The following is a 23,440-nucleotide window of genomic DNA, read 5'->3' on the forward strand; positions in this document are numbered from 1 at the left end:
AGAATTGCACAAGCTGCCGAGTTTGGAATTTTGTTCTCCCATCTTATTCGGTCCCACATAACTTCTTAAATGCAACGCAAAAAGAAAAAAGAAAGAAAAGCGAAAGTGGGATTAGTCATTTAAGAATGCAAGTGCGCCTGCTTTCGTGCAAATCACTGAGAAAGCCAGTCACCGCAATCTATGAAGAGCCAAATTGCAATAGCGAAATTTTGTATTGAAAAGAAAAAAGTATGCTATGTGACATTTATCATGACGGAAGCATATGAAACGTCATGGTTCTGTGTCACGGCACAGTTATATTTTAGAGCCTGTACATATCTTCGGCATCGTCATTTGCCGACCGTCTACCGTTGATTGCAGTGATTAGGGGCCTTTAGCAAACCGTTAAAGCGTTCCGCTTGCAGTACTATACCGGAGTTTGAGAAGCATGCTTTTTAAGCGCAAGCCCTAGTGATACCATGACCACGGGGCGCGCGCTGTAAAACATGCTTCAAAAGCTCCGGTAGTGGGATACGTGGAACACGGTAAAGGATTGCTAAAAGTCCCTATTGACTTTCTGAGTGCTCCGCAAGAAAGAAGGCATATGGACATTTCTTGCAGTGGGTCCCGGACCACGGCGGAAGAAAAGAGATGTCTCTGGGCGGTGTCGTCTTGTCGTGCAATAAACGTTGCGAAGGTCGGCTCGCATTGCTGACAAAGGCCGCGAGATGGCGCAGCATGTAAGGGACCAATAAGAACTAATCAAAGAGCCGTCCTTATACGCGCGCACACGTTCACAAGGTCCCCTGTTGCGCGACCGCGGCTGCCGCAAGGGCCCCAAACCGAGAGTGCCCCCTGCCGTTAGAAGCGCGAAGCCCGAGCAAACTTTTACCGTCTTGACAGGCCTCGTTCAGATATAGCTCCCCCTTCTTTCCCCGTGTCCTAGAGGTTAAAACCGCAGTCATAGTGGTAATATATTATACAAGAGACAGTCTGCAAACAGTGTATGAGGCATGTTTCTTTCTTGAACGACTGTCTTGCCGCACTGGTAATAAGAAGCTGTCTGCACACTTTGTCATCATGTCTGTAGCGAACACCTCGTTTCGCGTGCGATGTATACGAGCAAAGCGACTGCGGCTTGAAGACGACAGCGCGACCGAGGCGTGCCCAACTGGACGGGAAGCGTACACAGACGAAAGTGCGCCACTCACACGAGAGGCAGACTTCGTTGAAGTGCCAGGCGTTGTTCTGTCGCACCAGGGTCTCGCCGCCGTCGGGCGACGCCCTGTCGTAGTAGAGGTAGCAGACGGACTCCTCGAACTCGACGGGCGCCGACCCCGTTGACGTGGCCGGGGTGGCGGGTCTCCGCCGACCGGGCATGAAGTCGAACGAGAGGCACTGGGCCACCGCCGTCGTCCGGTCTTCCTGGCATCGACGCACGCACTCCTCGAGCACTTTGACGGGCTGCTCGGCGCGCGTGATCTGCACGCGCAGAGAGAGAAACGAGAGCAGGAACTGATGAGCATCGCGCGTGTGCATCTACATCTCTGATACCTTAAGAAAGGCGGGGCGTGTTGATTCCGGAGTCTTTTTTTTTCACTCCGTAGCCGAAGAGAGTGTGGCCTTGGCTGATAAGAACACCCAATCACGGGAATGAAGCATCAACATAATAAATTAGGTCCGGCGTTTTAGTATGCTGTCAGTGCCCATAAGAAATCACGAGCTTCTGCTTTCCCGAAGAGCACTGGCAAGAACCAATCGCTGTAATCTACGAAGAGAGCTCGACGAATAACGACGTTAGGACTATATTTACAACTACCAGTATACCTCGTATCACCTTAAAGGGGTACGGAACCGAAGTACTTGCACTTATCTCTTTGTTTCGATTTGGTCCCTGTTATGCCGGCGGCCGAGGAACGCTATCCTAGACTGGTACTTCTGAGCTGACGGCAGAGAAATTAAGATAACTAGTTTTAAAACGAATTAACAGATTTAAACATTGCGTCTGCCGGTGGTTTGTGAATCTTTGTTGGAATTCCGCCACGTCATAAGTTCCCAAAAAAACAGCGCCAGATCGCGGCAGTACGGCTCGCTCGTGAAGTTACCCTGAATGCGACTTAAAGTTTCCACAGAGCTTCCGCGACGTGCGTTCCCCACCTACAATATCGCCGCTCTTGGCAAACGTTAGGTAGGGGCTTGATCTGAGGATGCAGGGACGTCTGCCAGGCCATGCTCCTCGCATAGCCCGAGACGACCTCGATGTATTGCGATCTTCGAATTTTTTTTTTTTAATAGGGAGATCGGCCGCGTATCGTCATGATATAGGGATTTCTAGGACGCTTAGAGCCAAAAGAGTGAGTTGTCTCAATATTTAGGCGATTTCAGAAACCTCCTCAGGACAACGCAAACGAGTGCAAAGACTCTTTGCGTACGCGCGCAAGTTCTGAGAAATTACGTACGCTAAAATAGCGCGCGCAGGGCGCAAACCGCAGTTAGCGTTCGGCGCGTGCACAGTGGCGACGACTCTCTTTTTTTGCGTACGTGCGCTAATCTAAAACTGCCTAATGTAAAACAAAAATACATAAAAAAAAAAGGCCGGCGCAGTGACACTGAAGGCCCGTTCACACTCTTGCGACCTCTTAAAACTGGGTGCCTTAAAACCTCTTACAACGAGAGGATACACTGGCGCCATCTATTGGGTAGCAATGTAAACTTTGCGGTCTGGCATATTTTCTATTTCTTTTGAGCATTATTATCCTTTCATTCTTGGCTCGAAAAAGGCTTGTCAGCGTTAAAAACGAGCTTTTCTCATGGGTATTACACACATTTGACCTCGGAAATCCCGCAAAACCTTCGCTGTTGTGAATTGCAGTACCAGGGTCACCGCATAGATGGCGCCAGAGTGCACGTGTGTTCTCTCGTCCTAAGAAATTTTAAGAGGTTTTAATAAGTCTCGGCTCTCTCGGTCGTACTCAGTTGCAAGAGTGTGAACGGGCCTTGAAAGGTTGTTCACAAACTTGCGTTTGTGAACAAATTTAAAAGATATTTAAAAACGACCGGTTTTTAAATCTCTTGTGACGGCTTACGATCGGCTGCGAGAGAGCCATTGCGAAAGGAAACCGGTCTTTAGATTCTCCGGTTCAAAGAAGAGGCAAGTGTGTGAACGGGCCTTCAACAGGACGATTCACGAGCTTACGTCATACACAGCGGCACAGCGCAGACTGTTGTTCTTAGGACTGAACATAGTTCGAGCTTCGTCATTCGCCGAGTCTTCCTCCGTATACACCTTTACATCGCTTATCACCCGGGCGAAAACTGCTCAGTCACTGAGCTGTGGTGGCATGCGCAGCGTCCGATATACCGCACAGCAGATCAACAGCGCATGCTCAGAGGGCGTTTCACAGCCCAGCAGACAAAGATGGCAGCCCGCAGAAGGCGACTTTCGCCAAGGTCTATCCATAGGTTCCGCGGGAAAATAGACTCGATGAAATTTTATACACTCGCTGATCAGATTCCGTGCTTCCAGAGATGACTTTATTTACGGAAACCTAAAGACAGATTGGGGGGGGGGGGGGGGGGGAGCAATAAGCTAAAGATCACTTGGAAAATTATATTATTACACTCTCGCTTGATGAGACAACCTAGAGAACAAAATCTCGAAGTGAGAAACGCTGTCCGTTACCATATAAGTCTTTCCTTTCGGTATATTATGTAATTAATGATCATTAGGGGTGTGCAACAACTGGTTAGAATCGCATAGAACTGCGTCATTCATAGCGTTTACGGTGAAATGTAAAGCCACAAGAACCGAGTTTCTGAATAGTGTTAAAGCTAGGCATGACACTGCGCAATTCTACTCGAAACGGTATTCGCAGCTTTCACTTTCAAGGTGTGCTTAAAACTTAGCATCCGCTCTCATTAGGTTGTACAAATAAAAGAAAACACTAAAATTTTAAAATATTTATGTTAGCTTAGTGCATCCTGTTCCCGCGACAAAGCTTTGTTTTACACAACCCTCACCTTAGCTATGGTGACGAGACAGTATAAATGTTTTTCCCCGCCATCCGCTTTAACCCGTAAGCCCACCAAATTTCAGAAAACTAAAAGAAATAAAAAAAGCGTCTCTAATTCACGTAGGGACCACTCACCAGTTCCACCCGCTGCCTCCCGCCGCCGAAGCCAGCACTGAGTTTGTAGTCCGCAATCTTTTCGTAGACGAGCTTGCCAACGCCATTATTGCAACTTTGAGCTATAAGAAAAAGAAAAAAAAAAAAAGAAATAAATACATGCAAGGCAATCTAGAGCTAAACATTAAACAACTCCTCGACTAATCGAAAGAAGGGTTCCGAAGGTTAACTGCAAATTGATACACTTTGACCTTTAAATGCACAAATAATTATTTAATTAGTTAGATAATTATATAATTAATTATTATTTGTTAATTGCTGTTATTCGATTTAGTTTGTAGTAACTTGTAACCACAGAAAGTTATTTTTCCGCAGGTACTTGTCGCGAATCTCCAGCTGCGCCAAGGAGAGCCATATATGCACATTTGGCTCAAAATCGTGCCATCACAACAGAGAAACTGCATGCGGTTCAGACATTGACTAACATGGACGTCTATGCCGCAAGCAAAGTGGGGTTGTGACTATCGAAATGCCGCGAATGTGACAAAGATAAAAGCATCCTTGTATGGAGAATGTTGAAGCTCAGCAGAGAGGCCACAGAGAGTGTCATGAAGAATTATGATTTAGAGAAAGCATCTCTTGAATTGTTACGCCATCTGGTAACGAGACGGCGTCTGATCAGCATTGTTTCCAAAGACTCAAGGTTTTTAGGTGTGAGGAAAAGCTCGCGATGGTTTAGATTTCGCTTATTATAATTGTGAAATGAATAAACCAAGAGGGGGTACATGAGTATTTTTGGTAATTATCCGGCAGTGAATACGTTAAGACAGTGGTTCTCAAATGGGTGGGTCCGCGCACCCTTTGGGGTCCGTGAGGGCATTCTAGAGGTCCGCGAAGCCCTGCCTCATCAGTCAAGTCCCGCAATAAAAGTTGGCTTTTTTCACATTAAGAAGAAACGTTCCAATTTTTTGGGAAGTTTTTTCGTGTGTGTGTCAATTAGAGAAGTGTACTTCACAAAAAACCATAGTTATATCCATTTATTAAATGATTATCATAATTAACCGATACCTTTACCGTCCCCCCGCTACGAATGGGGTCCTCCATTATCTTCCACGATAAACAAGGTGTACGCGAAACATCAGTGGTTGAGAATTACTGCGTTAAGACATCGGCTTCACAATTATTGTTATATATCTGTAGATTTCTGAAGTATAACATATAAATAAAAAATATAACTTCAAAGCGACTGTATATAAATCTATGCAAGGTGGAAGTAAGTTAGTACCTATATGAAGTGCCAGGTACCATGTATTACGAGCAGGTGTAACTTCATTTTAGGTACATTTACAGAGGATCTTATGTGGCCCCGATTGAAAGTTACACATAAGCCGTTAGGTTTAGGAACTAAAACGTGCATACGCGTGTTTCTCGTTTGTCTGTACACTGGTGGTGATATAAAACAAAAAACTAGATCTTTCCCATTAAGCAAAAAGATAAAAGAAAAATGGTATATCTGTTAAGCTCATTTGACGGGGTGTCTAGTGTATCGATGCTACCCTGTATACGAGCCGCGATGTCCAGTGCGGAGGTCATCGACTTCATCGCGCACATCGCGGAGGCGTAACTTTTTTCTTTCTTTTATTTTTCGTATATAGTTGCCGCTCTGGTCAACGTGCAAAGGACCCTGGATGCACCAAACTGCGTCGGGATGGTCGCCGGAAGTGACCGGCGGGACGCGCCGTAGCTTTCCCTCTCGCCCCTTCCGGAAGCCGTCCGTCCACTCCGTGTCCGAGCCATTGAATCGGACGGGTTTCATGCCCTTTTAATAAAAGTGTGCGTCGTCTGCTGTAGGGTTGTTGTTTTCTTAACGGTAGAACGGGTTGTAATGGGAAACGGAACTGCCGAAGATCGTTCAACTCTGCGCGCCCCGCAGTTTCGGCGGACGTGGAGATCGCATACTTGAATGCGAAAGAAAAATAAAAACAAAAAAAAAACAAAAAAAACACCACGTTGCAAGGAATTTTAAAACAGAATGTGTTTGATCAACCGAATTTTAGGAAAAAAAACAATCATACAACCGTCGCGAAGGATGTGGCATCACGAGACAGCGTGATGTCACGCTGCAGTGTGACGTAAAGGGACACAATAGCTGATGTAAGGGTGTGGCGATGAAGCTAGTGTAATCTTTTTCTGCTTCTATTTTAGACTGTATTACAACGGCTATACAAAGGGTCATCTCCAACCAGGTACAGGCCCGAAAAATCATAATTGTCGAGCCTGCTTAGCCCGCTGCCCGGGTAAAAAAGGTGCTTATTTGTCCGAATTATAGTCGTTGCTCCTCAACATAATACATTGCTTTTTTCACGGAAGCTTTAAGTTTAAACCCGACTGTTCACTCATTGAAAACCGTAAAAGCTATATAATAAATGCACGCCCGATGGTATTCAGACAAGCTGTGCCGTCCAATCATTTTGGACAAAAATGGTGGCGAGTCAATAGAGAGTTTTAATCAAATTTAGGATAAAAAAATACAATTTTCTTTGTGAGACCGAGCAGGCTCATTATGCCCTCGCAGATCGCTTCAGTGAATAAAAGGAAGAGCGGTCCGAGTTCCTTGGTCTCGTCATTCACTTGAAACTTTAAGTTACATTTTTATTTTCGTGATATCTTTGTTTGTTTATTTTTACGTATCATCTTTGTTCTGTCGTTTTTTGTTTTTTTTTAGCTTTTCACTCAAGTTTTCCTACGACGTTGTCTCAGCATGACTTTGCTACTGGCAGGGCTTTCACGGCTTCGGCTCTTTCTCCGCAGTGGAATTTTGTGCGATATTCTCTCTTACTGTTTACTGCTGATCACGGCCAGCTTGTTAGAAACCGTGTCTTAGCAAAGCTTGGGTAAAAGAAAGCACTGCCAGAGTCAGCGCACCAGCTGAGCGGCCCTTGATACGCTTTAACGAAAATACGTGCTCCATACCACGTGCCCACATTCAACGTTTGAGACAATAATATTAGTAACAACAGTTTTTATTTGCTTAGGAGAGTTACGGCGCCATAATAAAGGCAACAGCCCTTACCACAGAGGCCTGTCGCGTCTAGCGATGGTGATTAAGTGGTAATATAATACGCAAGATGAGGACGACATGTTCTTCTGATGGTCGCGAAAACCACTGCCCGAGTTTCTGAAGTTCGGGGATGGTTCAGGCGAGTCAGACAGCAAGCGACAGGAGCGACTCACGCTTGGCAGCCCTAAGATCTTAGTATGACGTCACGACTCGTCGGGGGTTTTCCTTTTTTTTTTTCGCGTTTAGTTACATCTTCGGCCAAAACGAACGCGATATTCAAATTCACGGGATAAAAATACACCAGAATTAACCTCTAACTTTTTGTTTTCAAGAGGCGCTTCAGCTTCCCTTTAAGACGGAAGCTTGGGCGAGTTGTTTATTCATCTTGAGGTTACAGCGCAAGAGACGAAGAAAAAACGAGAGACACACAAGGAGACAAACACACGCGCCATCTTGCTACTCATTTGTATTCTTCTTCTACCTTCTCTTCACGAAACTAGTTTAAATACCAGATTTGCTATAAATGAAAAGAAGGGAAAAAAAAATCTTCTTACAAGCCATTGCGATCATCGCGCTAAATATTCTACTAATATTTCAGATAGCATTAGGAATGGGCTCCTGACACAATTGTCTCCTAGGTGCGATAATCTCTGCCCGTATTATTTCTCTGGTGAACTGGTTTTCAATCCTAGCTATGACGGTACATTTCTCGAAATCTGCGGAGTACCCCCAATCCCTGCAGTGGATGTCGAGATGTCTAGAAATAACTTTGTGGGTGTTAAATGTTATAACGATGTTCTCGTTATCGATCACCGGCCAGTTTGACCGATACATTTTTGCTGCGTGAGAGTGGAACAGAACAAAATACTGCTTCGGAGCAAGGCTTAAAACATGTTCGTTTTCTTCTATTTTTTTCCTTTTTTTTTTGTTTTGCAGCCAAATTTATGGTGTGTTGAGTGATTTACTTTCCTACACAGGACAGAAAGCTTGTTTGGCGCTGAGAAGGTGTCGTTAATGTTAATGCAATTCTCTATCTTTTTAGGACCATGTCAAACTTGATGTATATTAGGAATAACAGCTGTTACAGCTGTCTTCATCTTTCTGTCCCTTAACTCGCATTTTTTAGGTTCACCCTTTCTTATTTTCTAAAGAATATCGTCTGCTACAGTTGCTAATACGTATATAAGGTACCCTGCCGATTGTAATCCAGAAATTTGTTTCTCAAAGCTTACTTTGAAAGCATGATAAAATGGCTTGCTAATGGCATTGGTGAGGCGTGGCTTTATTATGCCTTTTTTTTACAAGCTTCGAAAGTGCCGACTGGAACTGAAGGGGAGGTCTCTTTCCTCGTGGTTGGTACATCCAGCACATGTGATTATCTAACAGAGTTAACCATAAATTCAAGAAGCATAAGGATTCTGTCTCCATAAGCTTACGCGTTAATTCTAGTGGTTTTAGACGGTTCTTAAAACATGATAGGACATTACTTATCTTAAGGTGAATTTCGCAGTCTGAACAGTGTAAGAGAATGAGGTAGCACCAGCGAAGCGGAACACTTTCGGAACAATACAGTTATCTAGGCACTGAAGAAGAATCCTGTAATGATATATCAGATACAAGCTGCTCAGAGCCGGCGCTATGCATGGTCCAATGCATGCCTCTGGCTTTTTACGAAGGTATTATATTTCGAAGCTGCAATGATAAATTTTAAATAAACCGCAAGTAGGAAACTAGTTTGGGGAAATTCTTGTCTCATTCTGGAAGGCAATGGCTCCAAAAGTGTCAATGCAATCTTCTACAGATGTCACAAGTTGGTTTGGTGGTAGAGAATAGTAGAGACCTTTGATGTCCACTGAGAAGGCCTTAAAGTCTTTATCACTACAGTTGGTCAAAAAATCTATGACTTTGTTAGAGTCACTCACAAGAAGGGATTGTCTATTGTTAAAAAGTTTAATTTTTTCTTGTAGGAATAAGAGAATAAATAGACTTTTGCAACGTCCATTTTCAGAAACAGTTGCAATTCCAAAAAAAAGTACCATTATCGGAAACAACTCTCATTCTCAAAAACACTGCAAAAACACAAAAAATTAATTGCCCCTTAAGGGTAAATGTTTCTGAGAACGGGACTTGGCAAAAGTCTATTGCCTTATTCCTACAGGAAAAAAGTAAACACTTTAACGGTAGGCAATACCTTCCATTTAAAACGCTCTAACGAAGTCATATACTTTTTGACGGATTATTTTGATGAAGACTTGAAAGCCTTCTCAGTGGACATCAAAGATCTAACCATACTCTACCATAAAACCAACTTCTGACGTGTGTAGAGGATTGCCTCCGCACTTTTGGAGCCATTGCCTACTAGAATTTCCTCCTATTTAAAATCCACCTTTGCAGCTTGGAACAATAATAGGGAGTTTTAGATTAACGTACGCAATTTTAGCGCACGCTAGCGCTGAATTTAGCGCTTGTATTAGCGCACGCGACGCAAGAGAGTTTTAGAATAGCGTTTCTCCGCCGCGACGCAAAAGCCCAAGCATCTCGCGCTTGCAACGCCACCGAGATACAGTCACGATTTTTATTTCACACACGAAATGTTTAAACTTGAGAAAAAAACAAGGTGTTTGGTCAGGAGTAACAATTTTACATATGTTTAAACGTGAAAGTGCGACGCGAGCGGTCGACCCGTCGTGTCAGCCGTATGCGTCGGCAAGAGTGTACTGACCTTCGCCGATAAATGTTCGCACGTCGCAAGCACCAAGTTGCCGGTGATCGTTGTCCACCTTAATGGGTTTTCCAAACCGAGTGCAATGTCGCCCGTATTGAAAATCGCAGTCGCGAGGATGCCGCCGACGTCGCGCTCACGACGCCGCCAAAGCGACCGCAACCATCGTCCTGGGGGCCGCCATTTTTTTTTTAACTGTGCTCGCCTTGGCTTTAGCCAGCTTCTCATCACAAATCCTCCTGAGAGGAGCGCAAAGACCCTTGCGTACGCACGCTAGTTCCGAGAAATAGCGCACGCTAAAATTGCGCACGCAAAGCGCGAAACCTGGTTTGCGTTCGGAGCATGCGCGGTGGCGACGACGCTATTCTTTGCGTACACAAAGCTTTAGCGTGCGCTATTCTAAAACTTCCTAATACCTTCCTGCAAAAAAACAGGAATGTGCATTGGATCAGGCACAGCTCCGGTTCTCAGCAACTTGTATCTCGCACATCATGACAGGATGCTTCTGCAGTGATAACTGTATTGTTGTGAAAGTGTTTCGCTTCGTTGATGACTACCCATTTCTCTTACATTGTTCATACACCGACTTTCACGTTAAGGTAACTTATGTCCTATCATGTTTTAAGAACTGTCTGAAACGACTAGAATTTACGCATGAGCTTCCTAAGGAAGGTTCCGAACGCTTCTTGAACCTACTGTCAACTCTGTTAATCACATGTGCTGGGTGGACAAACCACGGAAAAAAAGTCCCCTCCTTCAGTTCCAGTCGGCACATTCGAAGCTTGTAAGAGGCATAGTAAAGCTATGCCTCACCAACGCTCTTAACAAGTCATGCCATTATACTTTCAAAGTAAGCTTTGATGCACAACTTTCTAGGATAGAATCAGCGGGTACCTTATATGCTTATTAACAGCTGTAGCAGGAGATCGTCTTCAGAAAACAAGAAAGGGTGCAGCTAAAAAATGCAGTGAAGGAACAAAAATAAGATATACCTGAATGCCATGTCTAAGAATTGACTTTCAGTAGAAACGACAAGGATTAAGGAACTAAAAATAAAACAAAATTATAAAATTTTATGATAAAGATCGAACCCGAGCGTAATTCTTGCAGATTGTGCAAGAATTACTTCAGCAAGAAATGCCGTTTTTGCCGTTGTAAATTTAATCCGGCAGAAACGGAACCTACCTCTATTTATGAGCAGTGACGAAAATGGACACCGCGAGTGGCAGTATTGACAATAATTATAAAGGCAATGACTTGACGAAAACAAAAATGATCGGTGCTCTTGTACTGAGAATGACACTTTTCTTCAGTGCACAATAAAGCGGATCGGATTGTTCACTAAGAACATTATGTGCACATCGTAATAGACTCATTTCATGCGTTCATCAAGCAACACTGCCGGTCACCATTTCTTATGCGAGGTGGCGCGAGCTACCGCCCGTTACAAGGGGTATAGCCATTAACCTCTATCCATCCAACCGTCCTTATGCACGAAGCGCACGATTGGCTCCGAATCCTCTCCGAACACTGACGCAGCACTCGTGTAATAGTATTCGAGCTGAGCTGGGTTCACGCCGAACGCTGGCGCAAACCTCGTGTCCAATATGACCTCAGAGTACGTGCAGACTGTCCAATAAGACCTCAGGGTACACATGGCAGACTCAAATAATTGAAGCAGCAGGGGGGCCGGTGGCCGAGTGGGCTATACTCCGCGACAACTTTTCTTGGCAACGCAGTGGAAGGTAGAGGCCCGCGTCCCCTCTCCCATTTTGAGTGTACGCAGGCTCTCCTCCTCCCCCGTTTCCGGGGAGAGGAGGAGAGCCCGCGTACACTCAAAATGGGAGAGGGGACGCGGGCCTGTACCTTCCACTGCATTCCCAACAAAAGTTGTCGCGGAGTATAGTGCACATGCTTGGAGCACCTGGAGCGAAAGCTCGCGCTGCAAAACCCAGTGATCCTGGGTTCAATCCCCACTCCTGCCTAAACCCCTGCCCCTTTTCGATCTGGGTGAACATCGTACCGGCGTTAAAGACCCCAGTCTAGCGGTTTTACTGCACTGGCTAAATTGCTCATCAGGGAGTGACTCGTCGCAACTTTGAAATGGCTGACCTACTACACGCTATATAAATATCCACACAACCCCCCCCCCCCCCCCCCCCCCCACATTTACTCAGGAGCTATAGTATAGTCGGTGACAGGTTAAGAGTTCAGGACAAGCTCCTGCCTCCTTATTAACACACACTACAGCACGCTACTAGAAAAGTGCACTCACTTCTTAAATACGAAAAAGAAAGGAAAAACCAAAACAACCGCGCTGACTCACAACTCATTTTTATATACTTTGTTTTCTACGTCTCGAACTACCGAATTCCCCAAATTCCGCGCACGTATCTCGTGGATGCTAATAAATTTTCTTATTTTTCTATCAGGTTCAAAGATGATGTACTAATAGACCGATCCCACTAAGCGTTCCACGCATGCGTAACGCCGCCACCACTGCAGTTCATAGGAGGCAGGCGCCAGTTCAAGAGGCAGCTCGTTGCGCCTCGTGCTCTGCTCGCGCAGGCCCTCAGCGGGGTTGTCGCGCGTGCAGAAAGACTACATCTCCCAGGATGCATGGCGGCAGCAGTGGCGTACTCAAACTGGCCGTGAGATCGGTCTATACAGTTTTCATAATTCCTGACGATGTGTTCAGCTTCAATAATTTCCCGAGTTAGTTGATTACTGTGCCTACCTAAAATTGTAAGGGATGGCAGGTGAACCTCGCATCCACAATCACGGCAGTGAATGCCCAAGTGGCTAGAGTTAGCTCTGGTGCTATTGTTTTAGTGTTATATATATATATATATATATATATATATATATATATATATATATATATTTAGGACCCTTAAGCCTCGTTTTTAAGAGTGGAAAGCGATAGCCAAATATATGAACGCCCCCTCGTTCCCAAGCAACGGAAGGACCATGGATTTGATTCCTGTCTAAAATTGTTCAAATTGTTTTTCTTTACGGCAAATTAATTACTTTATAAAGTGAAATCGTTTGAGACATGTGGAGACCTTCAATTCACATTACATGTCATGTTTTAATCGCTTTCATTTCACGCGTGACGTCACCCTTCACGTCAGCGTTGTGGGTTGTTTGAAATTCCTGCGCGGGGTCATGTGGCTGACGTCATGACCCTATCGAACAGTCGGAATTTTCCCGTCCCACCGACAACACGAGCTCCTTAAGGTTCTCGCGATAATACATATTAAAGGGGTTACTTGGGACACGTATGTTTTGACATTTTTTTCCGCGAGAAAAAGGTTGCACTATATTTACGTCGTTAGACGCAATCTAAGTGGAGGTAGCCCGGCCCAGGCCACGCCCAGGAACGTAGTTAACTACGGTCTGTTTCTTGGCTCTCATTGGTTGGAGAGATGATTGACGTGTGGAATGTTCGTTGTAAAGTTGTTTCACCATGCCACTGTGGTCTTTTATTCGACAGATTGAGAAACAATCTATAGATAGATTCATTATTGTTCTCAGAAATATCACGAGGTCCTAATTTTCCCCTTTGCTTTTAAGCGATAACAAATATGGCTGCCGGCGTTTGTGGCCAGCGGTTTTTCGCGCCGCGAAGCTCCTTGAGCTTGGTTGTTTTTATGAGTGCGAATCGTTTTGCGTTGGCCGAGTTGTTTATACAAAGGTATCTTCAACTGACGTTGTTTGCAGTCGACAACTGTCGCAAGTACGCGCCTTCGGAAGCGCGGTGTGGCTGCTTGTTTTCGTAGCGGACTGGCCTAAGCCTATATCCTCCCACGTTAACTATGTTGCTTGATTTGTTCGTTTGCGCATGTTGATGCTGAACAACGATGTTGGCTCTCGTAAAAGCGGCCCCGCTGCTCTGTGAATTGTGCAACCGTCGTGATTACAATTACGGTCTCAATCCCGAGAAGATGTCCACACAGGTAAGCATTTGCGAGCCTTTTGACTTTAGGCAATCGGGCGTTCGCCTCACTTCAAGTTTGTCCAGGTATATTCCCGTCATCTCGCTTCAAAAGTCAAGTTGCTCTCAAGTTCTGCAGTGCATCTGGCCTGACAAAGCGAATATTTTATGGGTCTCGTAATTGTACGTCATGACGCTGATCGACTTGCTGGCGGATGAAAAGCAAATAAATATAACCAGAAAAAAAGCAGGAATAACTGCATATTTATATTACTGATTTTGTTTAGGACTCTAGGTCACTTTTTACCGCACATCAGCAGACGCTGACCGACGCTTGTATTGGACCGTCGCTAGTGCATAATGCAACGCTAGAACACCGCTTTCATGGTCGCGTCTTGCGAGCGTTCCTAAAGTTTTTAGACGGGGGCGGAATAGCAGAGGGACGAAGGTGAAAACGGAAGCCGACGCGCAGCTTTCATGTCCACGTCTTGCGGGCATTGCAGACGACGATAGGCGGTGGTGAAATAGCAGACGATACCGGAGGCTGCTGCGCGTCTTCTTGCACGACTAGGAGGGAGTGTCTGACGCCAGACTAGGCGCAACAGATGTCGCGAAAGGGAGACACTATGCTTGCTAGCATGTTCAGCCGAGCAGCCAAGTCAATCCAGTAGTAATGAATGGGGGCCACTGATCTGTCGACGGGGCTTAGAGCGGTCCCTGACCTCCACCTATATTGCGTCTGATATGATAAATATTGAGCGAATATTTTTTTTTGTGAAAATATTACCAAAACGTTACGTGTCCCACTATGCTTTTCAAACTTGTTTACATTTTAGCGTCTTGTAAAAACAAATCCCAACGTTCTGAACATGCGCAGTACCCTTCGATGCGAAATCGTACGCGCTGCACATGCGCACACATTCCAGTGACTCGGGACTTTTTGCCTGCGCGATGAGGAGTAGAATAGTGCACACTGTGAGAGTTTGAGCAATAAGAGGAGCTTGTGGCACACTATACTTCGTTTCACCCCATGTCCAGACGCAGCCGACGCTACTAAAGTATGTTACAGGTCAATAAGGTAGCGGCAAATGCCACTCAAAGCAAATCAGATATCCCTCCGCCACCTCCGCATCCAATAGCGTCCCATCGTTTCCGTTAACGTCGCGGCCAACACACGTGGAGGGTCTTGCTTTCCTGTACCATATTTGCTTTATCTTTCGACTTTGACTTATCATTGTAGAAGCCACGAGAGGGAGATTAGAGTTTTCCTCCTCCGATGGAAACAAATACGACTTTCGGGAATTAGGTTCCACCTCCGATGTATACAAAGGCTGCTTTCAGGGGCTCGGTTCCCCTCCGATGAATACAAATGACGTGTTCCTAAAAAGTGAGATCGGAGACAAGTTGGTATCGCTCTGTAGCCAATATCTATCCATTAAAGAGGAAGGAGGAGCGTTCCCAGCGAACTCTTTTTCCAACTGAGGAGGGATTTGAAACGGGCGCATCACGCTCGTGGGAGGAGCTTCTCCTACCTTCTTGACTTGTAACCGACTATAACTGATGGGACTGATCAGACAGCGTCAAAAGCGTCGTGTTTCTGTACGTGTTCTATCATTACTGAACGAATCAAACAGAAATGGCCCAGTAATTTGCGCTTTTGACGGTGCTTGACTTGTCTCCTTAGTTCGTAGTACCGGCTGCGTCTGATTTAAGCTGGAACGAAGTATAGAACAAGCCGACTTCGCGATAACAGAATACGGCGTTTTACCCAATCGAGAGACGATCGTAGTTTGTTAAGCTTCAAAAAGGTAGGCTGTCACAGGAAACATACCATTTCCCGGTTGCTATGTACTTCCAGGCAGAAGGTTAAGGACGGGATCCGATTGTGGCAAATACTGAGCACTGACATCGGTAGTCTTGAGAGAAAGAACGAAACATTAATGGTAAATTTCTAGGCAATTGTGTTGCATAAGGGGGACGTTCTAGCATCCCAAACATTTAGTGGTACTCCGAGTTTCACGTACTCAGGGCTGATAAACCTATCGATCTTCCAGAGACTTCCATACTCTCAAGCTCCTCACTCTCAATGCGCACAGGTAGTCAAGCTCCTCCTCTACTTCCTCACTCCTCCTCGCCTACTCCTCTGGTCACGTGACCTCCGTGTTAACCAATTAGCACCTAGCTTCGCGGCCATGGTTATCAGGCTTCACGAAATGCTGAGCACCTAGCAAGATAAAGTTTTACGGCGAAGGAAAGCAGACGATAGGTTAGGCGTGTTCGTTTTGCCGGGAAAAGATTAATGGGAAACAGCGGTTAATATTTTTGAATTTGGGTTACGTCTCTTTTCAGCTGTCGGTGTCGCTGAAATACAAGACATATTTTTTTTTTTTCTTCTCGATATTGTGTGTAATTTAATAAACAGCACGGCTCAAAGTTTGGGTGCAGGCGTGTACGGCAAAACCGAAACTATCTGCTAGAGAGCGATGGCAACACTGATATGAGCTGCACGGCCGCGACACGATGTCAAGGTGGGGATGCGGTACGTGTCGTCCGGTGTTCCTTGACTAAGAGCTTAACAGCTTGCCACCTGCTAAAGAGCAGCTGGTCGCATCTTTAAAATTGGTTTTAGTGGAGCATGCCGCTTCACTTTGATGTAATATTTCTGCTGTGATCCTATTTGGTGCCACTAAAGCGATGGCAGTCATTTACTTTGGTTTCATTTTTGATCGGAGTAGCCCTTAGTTCGAACGGAGTTGACCTCAGTTGCTCTCAGGTGCCCCCAGTTGGAGCGCTCTGCGGTTTTATTTATTTTTATAAAATGCGCGGTGTCAACGTCTTCAGCAAGTAAGTACACTAAAGCTCCAAAAATAAGTTCACACCTTGCAAAAATACTTAATTGGGGAGGTCGGTACGTATTCATTTTTAAACAGAGCGACTAGACGCGGACAAAGAGAGACACTGGACGACACGATTGCTGACCGCGTTCGTGTCGTCCAGTCTCTCTTTTTGTCCGTGTCTATAGTCGCGCTCTTTCAAGGTGAAGATTCTGTAAGCTATGTTTTCCTCTTTTCTTGTGTATAATAAAGTGCCTCCAGTGATCTGGCATCATTGGGAAGACCGTAGGTCCACTGATGTCCGTGTTTAAGCCCCGCCGTTCCGAAGCGGCCGCAATGCTCCCAGCTTTCTATTTCGATCATCATATTTACTTTATGCTCCCAGCCGTGGTTGCTACAATGCCAGTATCTGCAGAAGACTGCCAAACTCCCCCAGTATCCTTTCTTTCTAGCGCCTATATCGCCCGGGTGAAAAATGCCGAGTCAAAATCGAATTCGGGGGGTTTCGTAGCAAACCAGCGAAGTGCACCTGGCACGCCTCAGCGGATGACTGAGGATTAGGTTGGACCGCCTGGGAACTTTTGACGTGCAACCAAAATCTCGGTCACACGGTACCTACACCGCAATAAGTCTCCGTCAGATTGCGGGCACCTCGGTCGAGATTCGAACCCACCCCCTACAGGGATCCCGTAGGCCGGCGCTTTGCCTCGGAGCACCAAGGATGCCGAGTCATGGGGCCGTGGACGAATGCGCGCCGTTTGATATTCCTCCGCACGTCCACGACGCGTTCCAGAGCCCAGTAGACAACGATGGCGGCCCGCAGAAGGCGATTCCCCGAATGGTCCACTGGAAACGCTTTCCGCAGATGACCGCCAAAAGCGAACGAAGGCTGTCGCTGCTGACGCGTGCCCAGGGTGACCGCGCATGCGCAATGACGTCAGTCGGCTGAATAACGGTGAACCGTTCGCGGTTGGCTAATTAGAGTTCCCAGGCTTCCGGCGCGCGGTGGAGAGGACGGCCGCACTTCCTGAAAAGCGTCGGAAGCCGCCGGACGTCCGCCTCGACGCACCCTCACGTGCGATGGGATCCCGTCCGTTCTCCGGCTCGTTCAACCCTAAGCTGACAGAACGGTAAAGCTACAAACCCGTTGGACCATTCATACGTCTACCTTACGCCACGTGACCACGCTCCCGCTCATGCTTACGCGCAAAAACCGGGGTCAGGTGATAAGAGGGAAGCGGCTGATTGAATCGGCGAGCTCCTAGCTTCCACCACACTGTCAGCTTAGGGGTGAACGGAGTAGAGGCCTACTCGCGGAAGCTCCATCGGGCCCTTTTTTCTTTTCCGCGCAGCCGCTATCTTTTTAAAGTTACGAGCTTTTTAGAAAAACTAAAGAAAAGAAAAAAAAAAAAAAAAGCAAGACCGACGACAAAGGGGCTCGGCGCTTTTGATTTGAGATGAGGCTTTGGCAGGAGCGGCTGTCTCTCGCCGAGTTTAACTGCCCGTTGTGAAAATTAAGGGTGCGGGTCGCTCGTTTAGGTTTACTGAGAGGCCGCGGAACACAAACCCAACCAAATACTAGCAAGTTGTGTCATTTTATTGGGTTATATAGTTTCCTACAGTCATTACAATAAGAAGGCAGTCAAATATAGGTATCTAAATATTTTCTTAACATTTTTAAAAAGAAGGATTCAAATATCAGTAGGAAAGAAAAAGTATTTACCATTATAACTGTTTGCTTAATATTGCGGTGGTTAGCTTAAAAGATACTACTAAATGCATTTGGATATTTATAACAATTAACATATTAATATATCCTTTATTGCGCAGCAAAATTACAATGTCGGTGGAGGACATGTAAGAAAGCAGTTAAAATAGTTTGACCCAACCCCCAAATATAATTCTGTTGGAAGCACATTTTCTAAAAGTAATGTAGTGATGAAAGGATTTGAGATATTTGACCATAATATAAAAGCTTCGCGAACAGAATGACAAATAAATGAATAACACAAACTTTGCACTGGCGCGCGACTTCAAATTATATGAGAAATCAGCAATCACATTGACGGTTAAAGTGTCCTTCGCCAAGCCATCCCATTATAAAAAGAAGTAAAAAAAGACGGAGCGCCAGAAGAGCATGCCCAATATTGGACGAACTCAAACTAGCCATCTGATATCGCCGACCGTAACTCTTTAACAACTCTTAAATCAGGAGCGTGCAACGTAACTCGAAAGGTTGTTTTTATGTCATGCAGCCACAAACCGACTCTCCCAACTGCAAACGTTGATATACTGAACCATTTGGTAGGAATCAACCTACAAAGATCTAGCTGACAACGTTTTCGTCTTACTCGATAGAATGGTAAGAACATTTATTGGGTGTGTCGATGTGTCGTTAATTGCACTACTAAGAATCATTGTTTTACATCAAGTGGGCGAATACATGGCACATCATGTGTGTACTGTTAGTCTAAAGGCCCCACCCGATATTTAGAACGAACCTCACATAGTACATTTTGCGCCGCTACCTATGCGGCGTTGATCACCAAAGCCAAACTGCAAAGGCCTATTTTATGAGGAGGAGCGGGCAATGAATCCATAGTGCAATCTCGGTCTTCAGAAAAAAAAAAAAAAACTTACTACGCAAGGTTGACTTTGAAAATAGCTTGTGTGATCTTTATTCTACCGGGTGAATATATTAATTTTAAGCCAGTCAAAAGAAATGTAAAAGAAGTAATCTCAGCTGCTACAATGCAAGTTTACCAGATATAAACCGATGTGAGGTGCATTTTATTTTCGAAAATTGTAAAGAAGAACCTTGCCTTATTCAACAGTTAGAAATAATATATCAAAGTTCTTTTTTTTTGTGTGTGTGTGTCAACAAGAAGATATGTTGGTCTGAGTCACCGAGGCAATTTATTTAACAAACCGCGGAACGAGGGTATAGCGTAAAATTATTTTGTGCTCCTCTTCGTTTTGTGTTATCAAACCTAAGTTATAGGAAGAGTACAATTTTATTTCTAAGCTCTAAGCAAGGCAAGCTTTTTAAAATATTTTTTTACAATCAAACGGAACACTTGTTGCACATTTATATTAGTATAAAGTGTCACATCATACAAAGCAGATTTTCGCAATCTATTTGAAATGGTTTTCATTAATCCGATTCACTCAATGCAGACAAAAAAGTTGAATTTTTACAACATCGAAATCATTAAAATAATCACGAAAACATGCGCCAAGAACAATGAAATACAATATAAAAATGTGTAATAAATATAAGACACAGAGTCAGATCATTTTGGTTGACTGAAATGGTTAAAATGACTTCAAGATGCTAAGACCAATGCAATATTATAAATATAAAATCAAACATTAACCGCACAATTGTACTGATTTGGTTGATTTAGTAGTATAGACGAAAATGTTGAGTTTTACAAATGCGTTGTTATAAAATTCTAACGAACTATGTGCCAGCCTATTGCCAAGCCAAAACTAAATGAGACATAAGTGTTCATGTACATATTGTTTCGACCAATTTAGAAGATCGAGAGACACCGCAGTGCATTTATTTCGCGTTTTTATGTTAATATTTGTATTTCAACAGGTAACATTAGGTATTGCATGCCATTAAAACCGAGTGCTTGAAGATATAACGTACTAATCTTTTATAGTCAATTTACTTTATACGGAAAACAACTATCACTCGTTAAGTAGTTCATACTATAAAATGCAAAACAAAAACGCCTGTTAAGTTATTTACTAAAAAAACAGAAACGATTGATTGACTGATTCTTTGATTTCACGAAAGGCTCAAAATGGCGACTAATGGTAGCTACGGGACCTAGTTTTTTTGTACTTTCCAATTTGTAGCACGACGTCGTTAGCGCGTCGTGTCTCCGAATTGCCAACTTTTCTTACCGATGTATGACAGAAGGCTTCGTACGACGGCATGCGTTTAAAAGCCGAACGAGTGTCTTGCACGGAGGAATGATATGTAAATATCTTGGTTCTGCTTGTCAACGAGCGAATTCTCAAATATAAGTAAGTTTTGCTGTTCCATAGGCGGCATGCTGTCTTGGGAAAGTTCAAGAACTGTCTGGGAGAATAACGCAAGAGGCCTAAAATATTTTAATCGCGCTTGTGTCTTCTTTCAGCCTCTTTCATTCATCCTGCAGAACCCAAGCCAAGGAAGTTTTAACGTTATCGGCGGCTTCTAAAGATCCGCCTGCGTCAAACGTTGAACAGGCGCGGATAAATAATAAAAAAAAATTGCCCAAATATTGTTCAGCAAGACGCTACCGAGCCTGGTTAAAATGAGCAGAGGAAAAACATTTTTTTTTTTGGCTCCTGGTAGAATTTGATTAAGTCAGAATAAATTGATTGCTTTCTTTTCGGGATTTGCCCTGTCGCAAGCAAGCGAAACGATCTCGGAAATGTACTCAGTGCGCGAAGATCGCTATTACATATAAATAGGAAGCCTGTTTCATCAGGTTGATATCGTTCTGGGAGCGCGCTTTAAGCAAATGTTTGAAATGGCACCGCGAGCTCTTGGTACTATCATTCTAACAAAGACAGAATCTAGCAGAGCTTCCGCTCAGTGATCCGATACAAAGCGACCAACTTCGTAATATATATTAGTGGTGATGGTAAACGAAATTTAATGACCCACACGGCTATTCTGGCAAACCCAGTCGTGCTGATTTTACCTCGCCCAACTCAAATAAGTGTCAGTACTCAAGTACTATTCGCCGCTTTGAGAGAAAATAATTTACTTTATTTAGAAGCATAAAAAAATCATAAAATGACAAATGAATTTATAAACTTTTGTTTCCATAAACGGGATATCATCGAAACCTCGGTCATTTTTCTAGCTTTCGTGATTACTCCTCAGGCGGTAATGTTGACTTCTAACAAAAACGTTCCAGAATTAACGGTGTGCTTCAGCACACTGTGAGCAGCATGTGGGTAACGAAGAAAGCATATTCACAATACACTGCGGTTTACAGCTTCTCAGTAAAAGTTACCCACAAATATCTTAACCAGAGGACTGGTCCTTCCCTATAATAGACATTGCGAGAAAAAAAAAGCACTCACCTTCGGTCAAAATCCTTAACGCTGCGAGGAACGAGACCAAGGGCACCATAGTGGACCAGCTATAGACCATCTTGGGCCGAAGCTCCGTCTAGGAACAAAAAACGACGATCATTGTAGCTAGTCCACACTCGTGTCCAATACATCCAGTCTGAGGAACACAGCTACATCAGCAAAAGATCGATGGCCAAGCGGGAGTTCCACGACGCCAGTACCAGGACAGCCGAGATCCTCGGCAATCCAGAGGACCGGCCACTCGCGTTTGCCTCGTCCGGCCTGGCCATTGGCCCGTTGCAGAAGCGCGCGCCGTGACGTCACTAGACGGCGTCCGGTCGGCCAATAGGAAGCCGTCCCGCTGGCATTCAAATGTGGGACTTCCGCTGGCGAGGTCGTGCGCTTGTGTTGCTTTGCCTCCGGAAGCTTCGATGGTTCCCGACTGTCCCTCTAGTCACGGTTCAACGGGTGACGGTTTTGTGACAGCGGGTGCGTTTTGGGCTGTGGTGTGCGGACGTCTATATGGCACGGCGGGTGCACTGCGCGTCTGTTCGATATATTGTTTGGGCCGCCGTAGCGGGTCGTCGGGTTTTGTGAATTTGGAAAACGCGGCAGCGGAGTCGAAATGCTTTTGTGTGGGAGGACGTATCCGCCTGCAGCGTGGGTCGGGCGTTAAAGTGACAGACGGATCATATGACCGTTGCTTGCCGATAATGGTTTACTAGGACGACCGTTAAATGTATGATGATGAAATAACAACGGTCCGTGAAGAACTGATAAAGGCAGAGGTTGAAGCTTCTATTAGGGGAAAGACTGAGTGCGCAAGCGTGCTGGTGGTAGCTAATCTATGTCTCTGTCTGTGTCTGTGCCTGTTCCTTCGACTAAAAAATTGTCTTTTGCAATACAGTCTCAGGTGTTAAACGACATGAGCAGCTTCTATGCTTGCTTTAGATAGAAACTGTAGTTCTTATACATTTTTGGGCTAGTTGTTTGATGGTTTCATATTTTCCTTCCGGTTGTCGTAGAGTAAAACAACGTTAACAAGTACCTCAATACTCGATAAGATTCGGCAAACGATATCGAAATTTTTATGTTTCCGTGGAACAGCCCCCCCTCCCAATGTATTAACGTAACAACGATGTGTAGGATTAAAAAAAGAATCTAGTAAATATTGGTTAGTAGTGTGACTTTTGTGTTTTTTGCGTGTCTTCTTTCTTTCTTTCACTTTTATTTGTTGCATTCTTATATTACGTTTCTTGCTGTTTTTGCTTAGCTGACTGCAAGGCGCTGTCAGTCGAGCACACTGTGTCTTTGTTATATATTTGTATATATTTCGTAACAAACACTAAATGCTGAATTAAGAATAAGTTCATGTGTATACACGGCTTGCTATATGCACACAGTATTCCAATGAGAAATCTTAGCACGTAAAACAAACGACAAAAATGAGCAACTGATATACTAAGCTCAATCTTCCTGCGAAAACGAAACTAAGTAGGTTATTTATTATACTAAAGCAGTGAGTGGTTCTCAATCACTGATATTTTGGGGACCCCACACGGATACGCAAAAGTGATGGAAGACATCATACACCGGGGAGGATAGAGGATAATAGGTGATTACGATGACGAAATTGTAAATAAATAAAAAAAACTAAATGCATGCAAGCCAACTTTGAAGCTCCTAAACTTTAAC

At 44.5% G+C, this 23,440-nt stretch overlaps 1 protein-coding gene across 1 annotated transcript in view; it reads right to left on the bottom strand.

The window, feature by feature from the left end:
* The window catches only part of LOC8039344, a 58,961-nt gene extending 37,110 nt beyond the window's left edge, over positions 1–21,851 (bottom strand). The window contains exons 1-3 of the mRNA XM_042289278.1: positions 21,755–21,851; positions 4,128–4,228; positions 1,191–1,461 (exon numbers count right to left, since the gene is read on the bottom strand). Coding sequence (XP_042145212.1) covers positions 1,191–1,461; positions 4,128–4,228; positions 21,755–21,824 — 442 coding nt within the window. The 5' untranslated portion in view covers positions 21,825–21,851. The remainder of the gene's footprint in view (positions 1–1,190; positions 1,462–4,127; positions 4,229–21,754) is intronic.
* Positions 21,852–23,440: the final 1,589 nt, after the last annotated feature.

This window comes from Ixodes scapularis, unplaced genomic scaffold, assembly GCF_016920785.2.
Source record: "Ixodes scapularis isolate PalLabHiFi unplaced genomic scaffold, ASM1692078v2 PGA_scaffold12__126_contigs__length_90152505, whole genome shotgun sequence".
In the NCBI taxonomy this organism is placed as follows: domain Eukaryota; kingdom Metazoa; phylum Arthropoda; class Arachnida; order Ixodida; family Ixodidae; genus Ixodes; species Ixodes scapularis.